General features: G+C 45.0%; 1 protein-coding gene across 5 annotated transcripts in view; it reads left to right on the top strand.

Moving 5' to 3' along the window:
- The first annotated feature begins 942 nt into the window (after positions 1 to 942).
- The window catches only part of RUFY1 (RUN and FYVE domain containing 1), a 51,509-nt gene continuing 31,167 nt past the window's right edge, over positions 943 to 21,284 (top strand). For 2 of the 5 annotated variants that reach the window (XR_005214120.1, XM_037817765.1), the window contains exons 1-5: positions 946 to 1,229; positions 7,732 to 7,905; positions 9,120 to 9,237; positions 13,909 to 14,010; positions 15,341 to 15,464. Coding sequence is in view for 3 of the 5 variants with exons in the window: in XM_037817765.1 (XP_037673693.1) it covers positions 950 to 1,229; positions 7,732 to 7,905; positions 9,120 to 9,237; positions 13,909 to 14,010; positions 15,341 to 15,464 (798 nt within the window). In the remaining 2 variants the exon portion in view is untranslated. The other 3 variants (XR_005214121.1, XM_037817767.1, XM_037817766.1) reach the window with 3 other exon arrangements.

Here is a 21,284-nt window from a genome sequence, read left to right as displayed (position 1 = left end):
AACACTAGGAATCAAACAAAACCCATTCTGCTGGTTTGGCTTGGTCAAACCACTTGCAAAGTGTCAAATGGTACTGAAACTCGAGTTTCCACTTAGTCAAAGTCCCCTTCTTTTCCTAGCGAGGTAACTGATCGTGAGTAATTCCTTACAAGCACAGTGACTCGCCCAAGCCTCGGGTTGTATAACAGATACAGTAACCACAATTGCTGACATCTGCTTATGTGCCAGACATTGTGCTTCTTACGTGCAAAATCTTATTTAAGAAGTCGGGTTCCAGTAGCATCGTCACGTAACTAATTAGTAGCGGAATCCAGAATTTGATTCCCAGTTCACCATAGCGTGTTCTTTCCCGACACGTTGTCATATTTAATCACTGAAATCTTAAGTAAAAAAAAAAAAAAAAAAAAGGCGGAAATCCTGCTCTCCTGCCCCCGTGTCCTCACTTCTTGCTCTTTAGACTGCTGCAGAAAAATAACACCGTAGAAAATACAAAAGAGAAAATGAGAATTAAAAAGAACTCGTTTCAGAAAGAAAAATAAAGTCTTGGGGGCTCCGTGATATGCCAGGCGTAGGGCTGGGCGCCAAACCGTGCTGGCAGAGAGCTCAGAGGAACTTCCTAGGCTGCGAGTCCTCTGGCTTTGGCGGGAACATCCGTGCTTCTTGTATTACGATTTGTACTTTTCCAGACGTTTTTAAGAGGAAAGAAAGGAAAGGAGGGCAGGGAGGAGGGAGAAGCAATGGGGCAAGCACAAAGGAAAAAGGGCGGGAGAGCGCAGCTCCGCCCGCCAGCGCCCGGAGAGCCCGCGCACGCGTCCTGAGAGCCCCGCGCACGCGCCCTGAGAGCCCGCGCACGCGTCCTGAGAGCCCCGCGCACGCGCCCTGAGAGCCCGCGCACGCGCCCTGAGAGCCCGCACCTGCACTGCTCGCCGGGTCACATGACGCGGCCAAGATGGCCGGCGGGGAAAATGGCTGCTCGGCGGGGCGGGGGCCGGGGCCGGAGCCCGAGCCCGGAGAAGAGTTCGAGATCGTGGACCGGAGCCAGCTGCCGGGCCCGGGCGAGCTGCGGAGCGCGGCGCGGCCGCGGGCGGCGACGGAAGCCTGGTCGGCGCCCATCCTGACCCTGGCGCGCAGGGCCACCGGGAACCTGTCGGCGAGCTGCGGGAGTGCGCTGCGCGCGGCCGCGGGGCTGGGCGGCGGGGACGGCGGCGCGGACGGCGCGGCGCGCGCAGGTAGGACGGGCCCGGGCGCCCCGAGGGCGGGTGAGACCGGGTGGCGGAAACGGCCGGCGGACTCGCCCCTGTCTGCGCGGCGGCGTGCGGGGCGGGAGGGCCCCGAGCTGGGGCGCCGCCGCGGGACCCTGTTCCTGGTGTGCCCCAGGGCGGCGGCGTCGTTCTCGTTAGAAAATGCACGACTGTAAGCTTCAGTTGTTTTTTAAAGTACGTAAGAGACGAAGGCAGCACTGTTCTTCTCTATCTCACAATGCCGGCCCGTCCCACACTTCCTCCAAGAGTTAGCAGCGCATCCCGGACTCGTCCTGTAGGAAGAACCCAATCGGAAGGCGGGAGGTTTTGATTCCAGCTTTCCTCTGCCACCGACCCGCTGCCTGATGGGGATGGGTCACATTTCCCCTCCGGCAAGAAAAGGGGTTTTTGTTGTAACACCTGGAGAGCTCTTTAAAGTCCTTTCCGCTCCTTGTAGCCGAGGATAGACTTCCAAGTATATCAGTGAAAAGAGCAGAGCCGTGGAAACGGGAAATGATTATGATAGCAGGAGTCTAAGTTAGAAAACGCTACTAATATCTAGAGCTGTGCTGTCCAGTACAGTAGCCACTACGGTATAGAACATTTCCATCTTCATAGAAAGGTCTGGAAAAGAGAGTGTACCTTTGAAGTTTATCAGTTCCCTCCCTACACTGGTCAGTTTGCTGTAGATAACGGCACTGGCCCCAGAAGAGTTAATTGTGAGATTTCCGGTGGCCTGGAAGGATTAACGAGTAGTTTAAAAGCTGACTCTTTTTGAAATTCTGATAATGACAAGTCGGACTAGAAAGTAATGAGGAAGCAGGTCCAGCACAGGAAGCTAGTTCCACGAGCCCACCACCTTTATGGAAACGTCTGTACATCAGTGGGGGTGTGACTATATTCGTTGACAGTTGGACCTGAGAATCAAGGCATGGGGTCTTTTGAAGTCCTGGTAGATGTTGGCACACAGTAAGGATTGCAAAATGAAACGTGCCAGTGTCTAGAACCGTGAAATTCTGTTTTGTAAGTGAAGTCCTGTGGAACCAAGGAGGGCGCACCCGTGACTTGGGCTCACCTCCCACTGCCTCCTCAGGATGGCTTCCCAGCTGCCCGCGCCCCTTCCCCTGGCCCACATGGCCTCACCCTGCCTGCTCCTTGCTCCTCCCACCTTGCCACCTCTGCTGGCCCAGGGAGGGTCTCAGGACTGAGAAGGTTTCCACTGCCCGGCCCCATGCTGGCTGCACCATGGCCCCATCAGGCTGGGATTTGGCAAGCCACCCCCTCCACCCAGCCTGTTCCAGATCCAACTGTGTCCCTGCACGAAAGTTGCAATCCTTCAGAGCCCTGGGAAGGGGAGATTGACTTTTGCACTGGGCCCCGAAACTATGTAGCAGGCCCAGCCTTGTGATAAGTACAATTATTATCCCAGTTTTAAAAAGAGGGGAATTGAGTGAAGAGATGTTCCGTAACTTGACCAAGTCACTTCGAAGTGGCAGGGCCAGGGCTTGAACCAAGGCCATCTGCCTCGAGCCCATGCATTGAATCTCAACACCGGGCTGTCACTCCCTTCAAAATAACTTATAAGTCACATGCCATGATGTATGCCATATGGATGTTTTAATTAATTAAAGAAAATAGGAAGCCAACAGTTGCCCCTCAGATCTGGCAAAAATTATGAACATGGTTTACGAAAGACTGAAAAATGTGGGAAACTGCTGGGCTGAACTGTGCTAGTCCCAGAGGGTAGGATTTATAACCAGCAGGCAGGACAGGAGTTGGGGTAAAGGAAAAGGACCTGGGGCGAGAGCTCAGAAAAGGCAAGTCAGGAGAAGACGGTCGCCACCGCTTCATCGGAGCCAGGGCAAGGCCAGCTTACTCTTTTTCCCACAGTGTCCCAGAGCCTTTTATCTGCTTACACAAACACTGAGGACAGGGAGGGTGCACAGAGCTTGAATGTCAGCAGCCTTCTTGCCGGGTAAAATTTTTTGGTGACACAGGCTGAAGGAAAATGTGGAATGTTGTAGAATGCCTTGATTGCTTGTTTTGAAATGTTATCTTCCGTGAGATCTGGTACCACAGCCTGCCACCGTGATTTCGTTGCCCATGGTTGTCTTGTTTGCTTTGTTTTGTTCTTGCAAAGGTAATAAATGCACGTGGTTTTAAAAAAAAAAAAAAAATCAAACCACACAAAAGAACAGTGTGTTGTTCAGTCTTCCTTCCCAGGAACTGTCACCAATACTGTGTTTCTCAGAGATAGTCTATGCATCCAGCACCATGTGCTTTTATTTACACACACACACTTTTTTCACACCAACAGCAGGATATAACGTTCTACATCTTGCTTTTTCGAGTTATGTCTTCTAAAGGTTAAATAGGAAAACATGCATATTCATAAGAATTAATCTGCAAAGTACAACATCTTGCATGTGGGTACTCACGGAAGAGGGCAGTCTCTTATTTTTAAATTAGAGACATATTTCCCAGAATGTCTTTCCCTCCACACAACTGGTACAGCTCCTTCCCAAATGAAGCAGGTAACTTTTTCCTCCTGCACTTGGCTGAACTCAAATTAGCCATTGAGGTGAGAAGGGAACATTCCTGAAAATTATCGAAGTGTAAAAAAATCCTTCCTTATCAGTACCACCATCCAGTATTAAAAGATCTTGAGACACAATGGGCTACTTAAAACTAAAGTTCAAATTTATAAAGAATCTAGTCACTTTGCTATAATGCAGGACCCAGCACACACAACAAAAAAACCCCTCTCCTGACTGCTTGCTCTCAGTGCCAAAGGTTACAAACCTGTAGCCCTTTGAGGTGTTTGTGGCTGGTGGTGGTTTTTTTTTTTCTATCCTGCTTTACAGTGTAGAAGCATTTTTTAAATATATTTTTAAGCCAATCAGCAAGTTTTATATAAAAATCCAGATCTCCAGCTCCTGCGGGAAGCCTGGACCTGGCACAGCTGACCAGCATTCATCCAGAGAGAGGGTGGCTCGCGGCAGGGGTGGCTCCCTGGAGCCTGGGCAGCTTCCCTCTGGGTCACAGGCCAGGCCTCCTAAGAGAGTCACGTGTGAGATTCCTGGTCAGACCAGGGATTTGTCAGTCCGGTGTGCCCAGCGCTCTGTGACCCTGTTGTGTTGAACTGTGACTAATGATGCTTAGAGGTGTGACTAGCTTGGCCGAGGTCACAAAGCCAGTAAGACCGAGAGACAGAATGGCCTGAAGATCCTTCGGACTCTCATTTTCCGTGAGTGTAGATTAAGCAGCAGTGGGAATAGGTGACTAACAACAGGGTGGGGATGAGATGGCTCCAGAAGGCTGTCGTGTTCCCGGAAATCGTGGCAGAGCCACTGCCGCCCAGCTCTGGCCTGGGGCAGGTGATCTTCCCATTTTCTGCTCACAGCACTCCCAAAAAGAATCCCCAGCTTTTAAAGTTGACATAGGAAATTCTTTGTCATAATTTTGAAGTTGCTCAGAATACATTTTCAAGCTTGTTATATACCGTAAAAACTGTTATATTGTTCCTTTAAATGTATCGTGATATCTAAATAGGTTCATGATGTGATAATCACCATCATCCATCTTAAAAATACATAAGAAATTCTTCTTTAATATTTGAAAATGTTTACATTTTCTTTTATTCCTTAAACTTGAACTTACAGTCCATTTCCCCTGCATAATCGGATCTTTTAATGGAGATGTGTATGTTTTTAAAAAATTGGTCATTGTGTCATACATCTCAGCAGAAAACATGTAAATAAATGGAAATTTAATAAATTTTTTCTTGTGACTAAGGCTCTAAGTGTTTAAAAGTGTTTTCTTCTGGAGTAAATTACCTTTAAAATTATTAGTAGGATCCAGTTGATCAAAGCAATGTAAATATATTCAACTTGTATAAATAATTATACAGGAATAAAATTTTATTGGAATTGCATCTCTTAATGAGCTGAATGGTGTTGGTTTTTATCAAATAGCCTGTACCTGTAGATGAATATATGTGGTTTCCTGATAAATTGTAACAAGACAGCATCAATTTTATTCCTGTTTTTTGTTTTCGATAGATGTGATCCCTGAGAAACCTGGTTCACATAAATCAGAAATAGAAATGGACAGGGTTTTGTTATAGCAGTGTTGCTCCAGTCTTCTTAGTTTCTTCCAAGTTATATGCCTTTATCAAATTACACTGATCTAATATCAAAAAAAAAATTTTTTTTTGTTTTTTTTTTTGTTCAAAGCAAATAATCAAAAACCACCTGCCTTGCAAAAGCATACAGCCTAGTCATTAAAGAAACTTCTCAACTTCTGGAAGTTACCAAAAACAGTAAAATTTAGCAATGATAATGAGTTATACTTGTTATTCTTTCACTTAGAGATACCTCTTTTAACCCAGAATCCTCAAAATGGTTGGGGACATCAAAATATTGCCTATTTCATTACACCTTTCTTTGCCAATACAATACTTTTTGACCAAAAGGCTTTTTAACTTAATGTGTACTTCAAAACATTTCAGTAAAAAAATTGGAGCTGCCATTTTAGCTCAACTTATGGAAAATCTCTACCAAGTTAATGGGACATACTAGGGATGAGTAGTGAGACTTGCTGAAAATAACTACATACATTTAAGAAGAAACACATTTGGCTTTTTTTTTTGTTTAATATTTTAAACTTTGTTTTCACTGGAAAGGTCATAAGAGGGATACATTTTTTGACAGTAATTGGATGGTGGAAGAGGTGAAACCCATCAAAGGAAAATTGTGATTACTCCCACCACCCATTCTACCATGTATCTCAATTCAGGATGCCCTGTAGAAGGCTAGGACCCCCTCTCCCCCAAGACCAGGCCTCCTTGACACAGGTACAAGGCAGTGAGAGATTGGAAACTCATGTTTTTGGTGAGTTGATTAATTATCAAAGAAGGTTGCGCCTCCGTGCCCCAGGTCAGTGCATCCAAAGGAAGATGCGGGACAGGGAGTGGAGGGCAGCTCCTCTCGAGTGGAGACGAGTCCATGAAGCTTGAGCATGTGGGAACTGATTTCCTTAAAATATCTGGGCCTGCCTAGGCCTTGGCAAGACTTCTTCCACGTGTTGCTGACTTGAAGACCACTATAATGTATAGGACGGGGCTTGATATCCTTCTTAGGGTAAACATCTTCACAAATTGCTTATATAGTTATTAGGCCATTCAGGTTTTCTCCCTCCTCTTGATGAGGCTTTACAAATTTTTATTTACTTTGCCAATCACCCATTTCATTAACGTTTACAAGTTTAGAAATTTATATATAGGACTTCCTCAGAACTTCCAAGTAACTATACCTGCCCATGCAAATACTTTCCCACCGCACAACCCAGATGAAATGTTTAGACCGGCTTTTCTTTCCCAGCAGCCCTCCCAGTCTCTTCTCAATTTTCTGCCGAGAGAATTTAGAATTTTTAGTCCCCAGGCTGTTTCCATAATAGTTACTGAATACCTTTATTACAGATCCTTCCTGTATAGAGTTAACTATGTAACGACTCTCCGCGCCCTTTCAACTCTTCCTATGTCCATATGAATCAGTGCCCGTGCAATAAGCCGGTAACGGGCTTGACACCCAGGATACACAGATCGGTAAGAAAAGGCAAGCAGTGCACCGCTCGGCTGGATGACAGGTTTAACGGGCAGTCCACAGCCGGCAGACGCGGAGCCCGCCCAAGCCCGACGAGGTGCTCGAGCTCCCCGGCAGCCGGCCCGCCGCTACCCGCAAGGCGCTCGGGCGGGGACGCTCGGTTCCCCGCGGGACCCCGTCCGGGTCCACGTTTCTACTTCTTCGGTGACAGCCTTCCTGGTCCGGGGCAGCCTTCGTACGCTCGTCACGGATATCCGATATCGGTCGCAGACAGACTTGGTTTCACTGGGAACAGAAGGAACGATCAGCGGAGCTCCCGCGACCCCGCGGAGTTCAGGCGTGTCTGAAACTCGTAACGCGCCCTGGTCGCGGACAGAGGGACAACTGTGCCAACACGGATGTCAGCCCGGAACCGAGCGGAAGACGCTTCCGCGCAGGACACGGCAGGGCCCGCTGGACAAAGGAGCAACGTCGGCGGAACGCCCCGGACCGAGAAGGCGAAGTGGCGCCCACCCCCTCGTGGGCGTGGCCTCGAGCGGGCCGGCCCAATAGGAACGTGCGGGGGCGGATCGCTTTCCCAGCACACCCTCCGGCGGAGGGGGGGGGGTGCTTCCCTCAGTTTGCGCGCTTCCATTGGTCAAAAATGGAGTTCCGGGTTGTCAGGGAGGCCAATCGCGGCAAGTCTTGGTAGAACCGTTGCCCTAGCGACGCGCGGGGCCGCCTGGGAGAGCCCGTGGGTAGGAAGGCCGGCGGCTGTCTTCTGACCCAAGCCGGGAACCCGCTGCGGCCAGGTGCGGCTGCGGGGCCGCCTGACCCGTCTCCTCGCGCTGGCCCGCGTGCCGCCGCGTCAGGCCGCTAACGCAGCTGTCCCTGCTTCTGCCCCGCAGCTTCCAGGAGCCAGATGATGGAGGAGCGTGCCAACCTGATGCACATGATGAAGCTCAGCATCAAGGTCCTGCTGCAGTCCGCCCTGAGCCTGGGCCGCAGCCTGGACGCGGATCACGCCCCCTTGCAGCAGTTCTTTGTAGTCCTGGAGCACTGCCTCAAACACGGGCTGAAAGGTGAGCCTGAGTGGGCTCCGGGAGCGTGGAAACGTGGGCTGGACGTCCACTGGGCGTTTACCCGTCTGTGCCAGACGCCGTTCTGGGTGCCGGGATAACGTCAGTGTACCGAGCAAGATCCCGGTCGCAGCGCCGTCCGGGAGAAACACGGCGCAGGATTATAGAATGTAAGAAACACCTGAGCAATTCTTAGTTTTCCAGTAGCCACGTTAGAAAGAAGGAAAAAGAAATTAAAGTTCATTTTAATGTATTTTCTTGAACCTGATCTATCCTAAATATTGTCATTGACACGTAATCAATACTAAAAACCTTACTGAGGAGGCCTTTTTTCTCATACTGTCGTAAAAATCCACTGTGTGTTTTACACTTAACAGAACATCTCAATTCAGTTCCTCAATGGCACAGCCACTTGTCAAGTGCTCAGTAGCATGTGTAGCTGCCATATTGGACAGCGCACGTCTAGAGGAAGAGACAAAGGCAGAAGCAAACAAACATAATTACCAAATGCTACTAAGTGAAGGAAATCGAAATGGGTTCAGCCTTTCAGCTAGGGTGAGAGGGGAAGAGAAGCCTGAGCTGAAGCCTAAAGGAGAAGGAGCCAGACTCGCAAAGATTTGGGGGGGGATGCGTTCCTAGCAAAAGAAAGCGCCAAGTGCACAGGCCCTTTGTGGGACCAAGCTTGGTTTGAGGAAGACACCAGGTAGCTGAGGTGTGCAGAGAGGGAGAGTGGCAGGGGATGAGCTCAGGTTGGTGAGGCGTTGGATTTTATTTGGAATGCATTTGGAGAGTTTTACGCAGAGAAGTAATGTGATTTATGTTTTTAAAAGAACTTTCTCCTGTGTCGAGAACAGATTCTAAGGGTGGGGTGGAGAGAATATTAGCAGCAAGGAGGCCAACTAGGAGGTTGTTGCAGCAATTCAGGTGATGAGTTGAAGAAATAAAGCATAGATTTGGCATCAGGTTGAAGGGAGACAAGGGTTTCACAAGCGTTCGTATGAGCCATATATGTAGATGTATCAAAGCAGCCCTGCTGCCAGGAGAGGGGAGAGCTAATGTGTCACTTGGCCTCTCTCTCCCAAGCCTCAAGACTAAGTCAGAAGGATTAAGCAGCAAAGCTCTGCAGCTTTTACTTGGCTTTTGGGGTAGAACCCGTGGGCCCCTGAGGAAATGCTGCAGCCTGCTCTAATGAATAACACTTTTGTTTTCCCTTTTAGTTAAGAAGAGTTTTATTGGCCAAAATAAATCTTTCTTTGGTCCTTTGGAGCTGGTGGAGAAACTTTGTCCAGAAGCATCAGATATAGCCACTAGTGTCAAAAATCTGCCAGAATTAAAGTAAGTAAGAAGTGGTTACACAGATTGATGTTTTAAAAAAAAAAAAAATCTCCTTTTTACTTTATCCATTTTTCAATTCCTTGGTGATGAAACCTTTTCTAACTTAAAACAAACTGTAGTGTCAGCCAATCCTACTTAGAATTTACTCCCAGTTCTGCTGCTCATTATCTACGGTCTTGAACAAGATTTGCCCCTCTCTGAGCCTTAGTTTCCTTTGCTTTAAAATGGGGACATTGGTTCCTGCTTGCCACATGGGACTATTCTGAAGGTCAGGTAGGTTGAAAAAACATTATAAAGCAAGGAGCAGTTAGAAAAATGAAAAGGAGTCATTGTTACACTCCCAGAATCAGTGTTTCCGTACATCTGGGCAGTTTTTCACCCAGATTTTAGATTCCAGGACAAGAGGCATTTGGGAATAGGCTGGGGCTCATGAGTCATTGGCCATGTCTGAGTTTGCCTTTGGGACCCCTTTGCACAGGCTGAAAATCAAAAACTGGACGGAATACAAAGAAGGTATCGTGGAATCCAGGTATCCGTTTAGAAAGGGCCCTGAGGAAGCTTGGGGCTGGTGGGAGGGAACCTCTGCAGCATCTCCCACCCAGGACTGGACTGCTCAGCCTCTGTTTGCTCCTTCCACAGAGCCAGCCTGTTTCATTTTCAGATCACAGTGATAAAGCACCGCTGTTTCCTGAGGGCCTGCCCCAGGCCAGGCAGTGTGCTGAGGACATTTATTTTCATAATCCCATTTACTCCTCCACATCAGTCCTCTGGGACAGCTGTTGGTATCCCCATTTACAAGTGAGGAAACTCGGGCCTGCAGTGGGTGAATAACTCGCCCAAGGGCCCTCGGCAGGTGAGGGGTGGAGCCAGAAGAGACCCCGGGTCTCCTGGACTCTAAAACCCCCGATTTTCCCATTAAACTCCATTGCTGCCAAGCCCCGTGCATTCCTCTGAAGGCTGGACTGACACCGTCCGTCCTGTCCCTAAGTCAGCCTCTGGGCCTCCACCAGAATGTGCTTGAAGTCATTTGCACATGACAGCCTTTCAGATATTTATTTGGCGCCTCTCTCGTCAGCCTGTAGTCTTCTGCCTCGTTTCTTTAAGTCTTTATATGGTGTGATTTCCAAAATCTTCCTGTCCAGCTCAGTCCCTGAAAAGCAAAGCACGTTACAGTGTGTCCTGTAGAGTCCACTGGGGCAGGACTACCCTCCCGTCCTGCACGGGAGGCAATTTCAAAGTCTCGTTCTGCTAACTCACAGCTCTTCATGAGCTAAATCCACCATATCTGTTTCCTTATTAAATCCTGCAGGTGCCAAACAGGTTTCAAGTTCAAGTAGCATAAATCCTCTCACTGCCAAAAAGTAAAGGCACGGGTAGTTCCTTCTCTCAGTGCCTCTGGAGGAGGCAAGTTGGGGCCCATGTGGAAAAGGGCTGCTGTTTCACTTTCTAAAGGATTGCAATGTTTTTACTATTTCCTTAAGAAGTACCAAAAGCTCTGAAATTTTGACAGTGTTTTGGGAGTTAAGACTAATGTTTTGTTTTGTTTTGTTAGGAACTTGTTTGACTCTAAGGCAGTTTGAAACTTGCAGAATAAACATTGCATTCCTTGTCTAATTAAGATAAAAATATCTTTTACAGTATGGTCTTATCACCCCAAATTTTTCAGTGTTTTCGAGTCAGGGCTTAACTGAACGTAGCTTTACACAACAAATTCTGATTTCAAATATTGGCACTTAAACCTAGACAAGTCTTCTCTCTCTGTCTTTTGAAAATTAAAAATAACTGTCTTTTTCTTTTTGCCTAGTATTTAATTAGGAGATAAAACTCCTAAAACAAACAAACAAACAAAAAAAGGATGAAATTGTAAAACCTCCATTTTCTTACTAACCAGGGAAAAAAAGCTACTGTTCATAGCTTGGTCTGTATCCTTCCAGATCCTTCAGTGCATGCTCAGACTGACAGATCAGCTTCTATTTTTATTTTATGCCCTCTCCCAGTGGCCTCACACTGCACTCATTTCTGTGGGAGACAGTTTGGCACTATCCACAAAAATCACAAAGGCAGCTACCCTTTGACCAGCTTCTAGGCCTTTTAGCCTAACGTTGGAACATGTGCAAAATGATGCGTGTACCGAGTTATTTATTGCAGCACCATTTTTTTTGTTGTTCAGTTCAGCTTTATTGAAATACATTCACACACCATACAGTCATCCATGGTATACAATCCACTGTCCACAGTATGATAATATAGTTATGCGTTCATCACCACAATCTATCTCTGAACGTTTTCCTTACATCAGAAAGAACCAGAACAAGAATAAAAAATAAAAGTGAAAAAAAGCACACCCAAATCATCCCCCCATCCCACCCCATTTGTCCTTTAGTTTTTATCCCCCTTCCTCCACTCATCCATACACTAGATAAAGGGGGTGTGATCCACAAGGTCTTCACAATCACACTGTCACCCCTTGTAACCTACATTATTATATAATTGTCTTCAGGAGTCCAGACTGCTGGGTTGGAGTTTGGTAGTTTCAGGTATTTACTTCTAGCTATTCCAATACATTAAAGCCTAAGAGGTGTTATCTATATAGTGCATAAGAATGTCCACCAGAGTGACCTCTCGACTCCATTTGAAATCTCTCAGCCACTGAAACTATTTTGTCTCATTTTGCATCCCCCTTTTGGTCAAGAAGATACTCTCAGTCCCACGATGCTGGGTCCGCATTCATCCCCGGGAGTCATACTCTGCGTTGCCAGGGAGATTTACACCCCTGGGAGTCGGGTCCCATGTAGGGGGGAGGGCAGCGAGTTCACCTGTTGAGATGGCTCAGTTAGAGAGAGAGAGGGCCACATCTGAGCAACAAAGAGGTACTCGGGGAGACTCTTAGGCACCATTACATGCAAGTTTAGACTCTCCTTTGTGGTAATGAGCTTCATAAGGGCAAGTCCCATGCTCGAGGGCTCAGCACATCAAACTGCCAGTCCCAATGTTTGTGAAAACATCAACACCAATCCAGGTGAGGATGTCCAACACATCCGCACCTTCCCCCAGATCCTCGGGGCTGGGGAGGGGGAGTGCAGCACCATTTTTAATAACAGAAGCTTCGAAACAACCTAGAAATCCTGTTAAATAAATTGTGGTGCAGTCCTGTAATGAAACACTCTGCAGCTGTGAAAAAATGATAGATATCTTTGTGTACTGGTACGGATTTTCAAAATAAGTTATCAGCAAAATAAGCAAGTTGCAGAACAGCCTGTAAAATGCGGTCATTTTTTGTAAGAAGGGGAGAAAAACAAGAACTTATATTTGTACTTGTTTCCATATGCATAAAAATGTTATACAGGAAAGAAGGAACTAGGAAGGGGGAGAACAGAGTCAAAAGGGAAATTTGCAACTGTAGGCCTTTTAATGCTTCTGGTTTTTGAACCAACTAGAGATATTACTGCCTATTCAAAAATAAATAAAGGTGAAACAACTTAAGTATTAACCTATATGCACTGTTTTGTAAACTTTTATCTATATAATATTAGATTTTAAACCTCTCTCCATATCAAATATTCATCCACACATTTTTTTAAACGGCCAAAGAGAATTCTGTTGTGTCGTTAGTTTATTTAACCCCCTTTGGGCTTTGTGGTTGTCTTCAAATTCTCACTATCACAACGAGTGCTGTGGTGAACAGCCCCAAATGTACATCTTTGGGTCCGTCTTGAGCTGTGTCCTTAGGATGTATTCCTGGGTATAGAATTTTGATATTTGATGTCATCAAATTGCCCGCTAGAAAAGAAACTCGACCAGTTCACGCTCCCACCCAACTGTGTGGCAGGGGCTGTTTTTTCACATCACACCGATGTTAAGTATCTTTGTCTCTGTACTCAGTTTTTTTCTTCATACTTTATTTTTGCGTGCATGTGTGTTCCAGAGTATTTTGTGTTAATGAAATCAGGTTAACCCCTAGAAGTCCATCTTCTGAAATCCCCAAGGTGCCTTCTGACGCAGTGGACTACCACTGGCTCTGATAGCTCCCTTTTATGCAGGTAATCGATAACGGCCTTCCCTTTCATGCTTTCTGGGATGTTACAAAATGCAGTTACTCTGCTGGAACAGAATCTTTTTCTTTTCTCTAAGTAGTTTCAGGTCTGCAACTGGGAAAGTTTTGTTCTCTTTTCACTGATTAAAGAGCAGGAAAACAGGGCTTTTCAAAATTGCATCTTTGAGCTAATGCCTTAGAAATCTTTTGAGACATCAACATTTTAACAAGCAATGACTATGTTCTATATTATGCTTTTTAAAAGAATCTTTATCCACGATACAAATCTAACATGAGAGTTCTAGCCCCCGGTGAAATTTTGTAAAGTTATGCAAAGTTTTATTTTATTATATTTGTTCCACGAATCAGAGTTGTGTGGTTTAAGATTTTTTCCCTTTTGTATTGTAGGAAAAATTGTATTTATGTATATTATATATTCATGGAACATAGTTCAAACAGTACCCAAAGTTAAGCAGTAAATCCTCTGCCATCCCAGACGGCACCCGCCCCCTTGTGTAAAACCAGCTGTTAAGCCTGTGCATGTGTGAGCATGAGTAGCTTTCTGGCCAAGTTGAAGTTTTATCCTTTGTTTTGTCATCGTTATGCAACAACGGTTTGCTTATCTGTTTTAATTCCAGGACGGCTGTGGGAAGAGGAAGGGCGTGGCTTTATCTTGCACTCATGCAAAAGAAGCTGGCAGATTATCTGAAAGTGCTAATAGACAATAAGCATCTCTTAAGGTATGTCATCACCTTTCGTTGCTTATGACAGCTTTGCAGATAATTAGAAAATAGCTCTGTAGATCATTTTGAATTAAAACAAGAGTGTATAATGCATGCACGTTTTATTCAAATTATCACCAATCTTCAGTGTTCTGTGGCTTAGTTTTAAAATAGCGACATTTCATTTTGGGGCTCTGATATCTGAAAGTCATTATGAATAAGAGTCATGACGTTTCAAAAATGAAAAGTGATTTCGAAGATAATTTCTTCAAAATTATCAATACGTAGGAAGCCTATTCCATGAAGTTTCGAAAAATGGTATTTATTAGACTGGATGATGACAGGAAAAAATGACTTTAGAACTAGGCACAGTGGACAATTTTAAGGTACGCTCTTTGTAAGAACATCCCTAAATTACCTATTTTCAGGTTCCATATCCAGCTTGTAAAATGCTATTATCTCTTAACATCAGCAAAGAATTAACCAGGCTAACACTGAAATGTATGGCTGGCTCGTCTTGGATATTTATAACTATGTAAGCAAACGTAATCATCATGAAAGCAGTTTTCTCTGGAAGATGAGAATTTATGAGGGAGGAATCTCTCTAGAATTTAATTCCCTTGACTAATTGAAATAAAAGTATTCTTTTGCAGCATCGCCTATTACCCATAATTTTTCAGTGTTTTCAAGTCCTGTCTTATTCTTGAACATACCTTTACCTGAGGGATACTAACTTCAAATATTTCATATTCAGTGCTTTGAGTACAGTTACACTGAAAAGTTTGAGTTACAGATTTTGTTCTAGTGAACAAATGCTGAAGTCGGTACCCATGTGGACACACACGCACACACTGGCTTGGGTGCTACTGGATTGGTAAACTGGCAAATCACTGGCAACCAGAGGCAGTAATGGGGCTGGAGCCACAGGGCAAGGGGCTGAGATGATGGGGGGTTGTGACCCGAGGAAGAGCTGTATTTTTGGATGTGGGGTGGCTGTGGGATCCCCGTTTCCTATTTATGTGGGTGTAAGTGTGGGAGTAGTTCATATCCGCGTGGAAGAGGGAGCCGGCGGAGACTCAGGAGGGGCTGGGAAGGCTCCTCCAAGCAGAGGGATTTAACCACAGACAGGAGAGAGGAGCCAGTTCTGTTCATGAGCAGAGAGGAGAGAATGGAGAAGAAACAGCAACCAGAAGTGCTGGAGGAAGGTGGAGGAAAGCAGGAAGTTCACACTAGGCAGTTTCCGGCTCCTCAGTGAAGTTGGAAGCAAGTTGCAAGGGCAGGGCAGGTTGGGGTGAGGAGAAGCAGGGGGATTTCTGAGCAGCTCCCCTATCGTGTTACTCTCTTCTAGTGAGTTCTATGAGCCGGAGGCATTAATGATGGAGGAAGAAGGGATGGTGATTGTCGGACTGCTCGTGGGACTCAATGTTCTCGATGCCAATCTCTGCTTAAAGGGAGAGGACTTGGATTCTCAGGTAAGGCGGCACGTTGGCACTAGCGGCAGTGCCTTCACAAGGTTCTGCGGGTGTGTGCTAAACTTAAGAAATGGCAAATGGCAAGGGGCCCTCCAAGAGAGAACTGTGCAAGACACTGTGCTGGGGCAGAGGAGGAAGCAACTGGAGAGGGCTTGGGGGGAAGGAGCGCTGGAGCCGGTCTGTGAAGGCAGATGGCTCAGGGCAGGTGAAACACCAGCACGGGCAAAGCCGCAGGGCCCACCCAGAAACTTGCGACGTGTTTGGGAACAGGCTGACAGTTCTCCGTGCTGGAACAAACCTGGGATGCTCGAAGGCAGGTGAAGGTGGAGCCTGGGGCCAGCGGTAGGCCTCAAATAACACGCCGATGGGTTTCGGTTTTATCCCTTGGGCTTTGGGGGGCCATTGGAGGGGTTTAGGCAGTGCCCTGAAATGATGAGGCCTGGCTTGGAGCCCTCCGTGTCATGAGCTAGACGTGGCCAAGACTTGAGAGAGCAAAAACATCAAGAAGAGTCTTCTAGAAGACCCGAAAGGTAGTGACGTGAGGATGGGGGTGGAAAGAGAGAGTCGCGGAGCTGGGGGAAGTCGAGGTGGTGAAACGGGGTGCGGGCACAGGCAGATGAGGTGTGGCGTGCTCTGGGGGCCAGGCCTGCCTGCCCGCGCAGGAGCTGGAGACCTGGGCTGCGGCCTGAGCCCCTGGTGGCGGCCGTGAGCATCTGAGGGGGACGGGGGCACCGAGCCACCCCCTCACCTGCACCCCCTCCTCGGGGCGGCCGTGGCTGCGGCTGGGCCCCACTGAGCCTTCCTCCCACCACGTTTTTGGACCTGAAGAAGCGAAAGCTTCTCCATCTCCCTGTACCAGGTCAACTCTTATATAACCTACCTCCCCCGCCGCCTCTTTTTCAGTAGTTTTGTTGGTTTTGCATGTTGAGAATTTTTTCAAAAAATTCAAAGAAGTGTATTTAAAAAGAAAGTAAACGTCACACTAATCTCATTATTCAGAGAGTGCTAACTCTGTTTCATTTTGTTGTATATCCTTCCAGCGTGTGAATGAAGGGTTGTGTGGGTGTGCTTATGCATTTTAGAGAGGGATGGCCTGAGTTTTCTTATTAAAATACAATACGATTATTCTAAACATACTGGTTTATCTTTTTTTTTTTTAATTTAACAATATTTTCCACATAGCTCTCAGTGTCAGTAGAGAAATGTTAACCATTTTAAATGCCGGCATGATATTCCATTTTATGAATATACCAAATTTTTTTTTATCATGGTAACAGCTACAAGGTAACATTTCCCATTTTAATTACTCTCAAGGACATAGTTCAGTAAATATACCATAATTTAACCAATGCCTTCTTAACGACAATATTATAAACTTCTTTAAACCTCTGTACCCTCGTCCATTTATTTCCTTAGGACATTTTGGCAACTAATGGGCCTCCCGGAAGGTTTTCATCTTTACACATCCTTCCGCTGGATGTGAGAGAACCCATTTCTTCCCTTGAACACTGGATATGACAGGCGTTGTGTTTTTCAGTCGGATAAACAGAACAACTCATTTCAAATTAACATTTTTGAGAACTAGTGGGGTCAAATGTTCTTTCATGATTGTTTTGTCTTTGGCAATTTAGCTTTTGTGATGACCTGTTCCTATCTTTTGCCAATTTTTCTGAGCTTTTCGTCCTTTTCCACTTTTTTATTATAGATGAAGGATATTAACCCTTTGTCTGGATGTTTTGTTATCAATATTTTTTGTTTTCATTTTTTTCTTGCAATTTTATTGAGATATAATCACATACCATATAGACATACACAGTGTACAATCAGTTGTTCACGGTATCATCATATGAATGTGCATTCATCACCACAGTCCATTTTTGAACATTCTCCTTACTCCAAAAAAAAAAGAATAAAAACAAAATTAAAAAAAAAAAAAAAAAACACAAAACAACCAATCCCTCCCCGCAATTATTAATTTACTTTTTTGTCCCCATTTTTCTACTCATCTGTCCATACACTGGATGAAGGGAGGATGAGCCACAAGGGTTTCTGCAATCACAAGGTCACGCCGTATAGGCTATATAGTTATACGCTTGTCTTCAAGAATCAAGGATACTGGGTTGCAGTTCAACAGTTTCAGGTATTTCCTTCTAGCTATTCTAATACACTAAAACCTAGAAAGGGATGTCTATGTAATGCATAAGAATGATCCCCAGAGTGACCTCTAGACTCCATTTGAAATCTCTCAGCCACTGAAATTTTACTTTGTTTCCTTTCTCTTCCCCTTTTTGGTCAAGAAGGTTTTCTCAATCCCATGGTGCCGGTCCAGGCTCGTCCCCAGGAGTCATGTCCCATGTTGCCAGGGAGATTTACACCCCTGGGAGTTGGGTCCCACATAGTGGGAGGGCAGTGAGTTCACCTCCCAAGTTGGCTTAGAGAGAGAGGCCACATCTGAGCAACAAAAGAGGTTTTCTGGGTTTGACTCTTAAGTACAATTGTAAGTAGGCTTAGCCTCTCCTTTTCAGTAACAAGCTTCATAAGGGCAAGCCCCAGGATCAAGGGCTTGGCATACTAAATTGGTTGTCCCCAACGTTTGTGAGAATATCAGGAATTCCCCAGGTGTGTAAATTTAATATTTCCACATTTTTCCCCAGTCCTTCAAGGGGACTTTGCAAATACTTTTTTATCCTTTGCCCAAATTACTCTGGGATGTGTCAGGGTTTCACACTAACTTGTGCAAACCAACCAGATCTCACTCCCTATTCAAGGCTCCATGTAATTATAGTGTTTGAGTAAACTTAACACACAAGTTAAATTACATAGCGTGCTACAGAAAATAAAGATTTTCCACCAAATGAACATCTCTACCTTTGGTCTCACATAGAAGTTTAAGTTTTAGAACACAGTCGATATCATCCTTTACCCTTTAGTCTGATATACCTTAGTCCCAACCAAGTCCATTTCATTCATGTCTCTAACTGGAGTCTGATCTCTTTTTCAGCTTTTTTATCATTTGCTGTGTGGGGTAATGCTGACATTCATAGCTGCGGGACTCTGGCTCTGAGTCTCAGGTGTCACTCAGATACCCGAAGTCCCAGGGACTGACCAGGTTATACACCAAGAGCTCAGCATCTCAGGATTTGGAAATAACAATTGCAACTCATGAATGGATGTGACTGCTGTGAGAGCTTACAATCTAAGAATCTTTACAGTGAGCTTTCTCCTGATAAACTGTGCTCTTAGAGTCACTTCTCAGAGTTTGCACACTATAGTTAGTCCATATTAATGAAACATTATATTGTCTGTCTTTTCGATTCTGGCTTATTTCACTCAACATACTGTTCTCAAGGTCCATTCACCTATTTGCATACCTCACGACTTCATTCCTTCTTGTAGCAGCTCAATATTCCGTTGTATCGCACACACCACAGTTCACCGTTCTGTTCATCAGTCAGTGCACCTTTAGGCCCCCTCCATCCATTCTACTTCCCCACCAGCAGTGATTAGGTACATCCCTCTCTCCATTGTTTCCATTTTTTTGTTTTTCTGGTTTCTCAGCAGTGGATTGCCCTATAGAAAGTTTTCCTTTTTTCTGCGGTCGCATTTAACTGACTTTTCCTTTATGGTTATGCTTAGGAAGTTTTTCCTTGTCTTTAAAAATTTAACTTTTAAAATCAAATATGTATTTTTTGCATTTAATCTTTTTTTTTTTACATAGTGTGAGGTAGGACTCTACATTCTATTAGAAATGCAAAACCAGTTTCTCGATACCATTTATCAAATATATTATTTTTCTACCAATTTGAAAGTCTACCTTTGTCATCTGTGAAAATATCCACAGGACATGGAAGTTTCTTTCTGGACTCTGTTCAGTCCATGTATCTCTTTATTCCCATACAAGTCGCACATTCTTTTAATTACTAGCATAGTATGCCTTACAGTCTGGTAGTTCAGTCCCTGCCTACTGTATTATACTTCTTTTTCAAATATTTCTAGGCTGTCCAACCATCCTACCAGAAGAACTTGAACACTATTTTGTCAGATTTCATAGTAAAAGCTCCACTGGGATTTTTATTGACTAGTAAATGTAATTGGGTATCGTGGTCTGATCGTTAACCACAAAGCCTCTAATATGTTAACATAAAATACGTTTGCTGCTGAAATCTGATGGATCCTCCTTCTCACAGTTAGGAATTATTGTTCTATTCTAATTTACTTTGAGTTTTTATTAAAAATGAATTTTGAATGGTATCAAATACCTTTTTTTGGCCTCTATTGAGATATATCTGTTTCAACCTATGATATAATTGAATTAATGTATAGGTTTCCTATTATAATGTTATGCCTGCATTCCTAAAATAAACCCTGCTTGGTCATCACGTATTATTCTGTTAATGTACTCCTAGGTTTAGTATCTTTAAGGTTTATTTGGAATGTTTTCATCTTCGCTTATAAGCAAAACTGTTCTGAATTTTCTTTTTCTATACTGTCTTCATCATTTCTGATGAGAAATTAGCACTCAATCTAATTGGGATTCCTTATAAGTAACGTGTTGCTTGTCTCTTGCAGCTTTCACAACTCTCTCCTTGTGTTTGCATTTGGTAGTGTAATCAGTATATGAAGGGATGTATTTTTCTTCGTGTTTTTCCTGTTTGGTGTTCTCTGAGCTTCTTGGATGTGCATATTCACATCTTTTGCTAAGTTTGGGAAGTTCTCTGTCATTACTTCTTTGACTGTTCCTTCTGCCCCTTTCTCTGTTTCTTGTCCTTCTGGGACCGCGTAACACTTATATTAGTGCACTTAATGGTGTCCCATAGCTGTCTTAGGCTATTTTCATTCTGTATTTCTTTTTTCTTTCTGTTTCTCTGCCTCTTTTCAAGTATCTTCAAGTTTACTGATTTTTTTCTTCTGTCAGCTCCATTCTGCTCTTGAAACACTCCTGGCATTTTTCATTTCGGTTATTAAGGTCTTGAACTCCAGTAGTTCTGTTTGGTTCCTTTTTAAATTTTTATTTATTTATTTAGACTCTAATATTGTTCATTCATTGTTTTCCTGATATGCTGTAGCTCTTTCTCTGTACAGTCTTTCATCTCCTGGAGCATTTTTAAGATCATTGTTTTAAAGGCTTTGTCAGTATGTCCACATTCTTTCTTCATTGGTAGTGTTTTGTATTTTTATCCTCTTCCTTTGGAGGGGCCGTCATGTCCTGTTTCTTTGTCTTGTACTCTTTTTGTTGAACACTGTACATTTTAATATTTTACAGTGTTAACGCTGGCATTTACTCCCTGGGGTGTCTGCTTCCTGGTTTTGTAACCAGCTGGTGACAAGGCAGATTTTCTGGAGCTCCAGCCCTGCTATCAGGAAGGCCTGCCCAAGGCGAATGCAGTGTGCAGGGTTTCCCGTCTTTCTGGGTCTCTGTCTTGTCCTGGGCTCTTGCTTGTTTGTTGTTTTGGAGGTCCCCTGTCTCCAGGAGCTTGGTTATCTCCTCTGTTTCCCAGGGGACAAACCTCCCTCTTTCAGGTATCTGAAGCTGGCAGGCCTTTGTCCCAGACTGTCCACCTCTGTAGTTTTTTACACTCCTTTCATTGTCTCATGCTGCCTTTGCCTGGAGGGTAAATTCTGGGAGGAGGGTCCCCCAGGGAGGACTTTCCCAATTCAGTCTTTCCAGCCAAAGGAGGACTGGGGACCCACAGAGGGGGTGCAGACCTGCTCCACAGGGCCCTGTAGAGGAAGGGGTCAGGAAGGGAACCGGAGACTTCTCCAGCAGATCCCCAAAGCTGAGCTTTCCTGGCCTGCCCAGCACAGGCAGCTCTTCAGCTG

The sequence above is a fragment of the Choloepus didactylus genome, chromosome 24 (assembly GCF_015220235.1).
Source record: "Choloepus didactylus isolate mChoDid1 chromosome 24, mChoDid1.pri, whole genome shotgun sequence".
Classification (NCBI taxonomy): Eukaryota; Metazoa; Chordata; class Mammalia; order Pilosa; family Megalonychidae; genus Choloepus; species Choloepus didactylus.
This window is presented reverse-complemented; position numbering and strand designations above follow the sequence as displayed.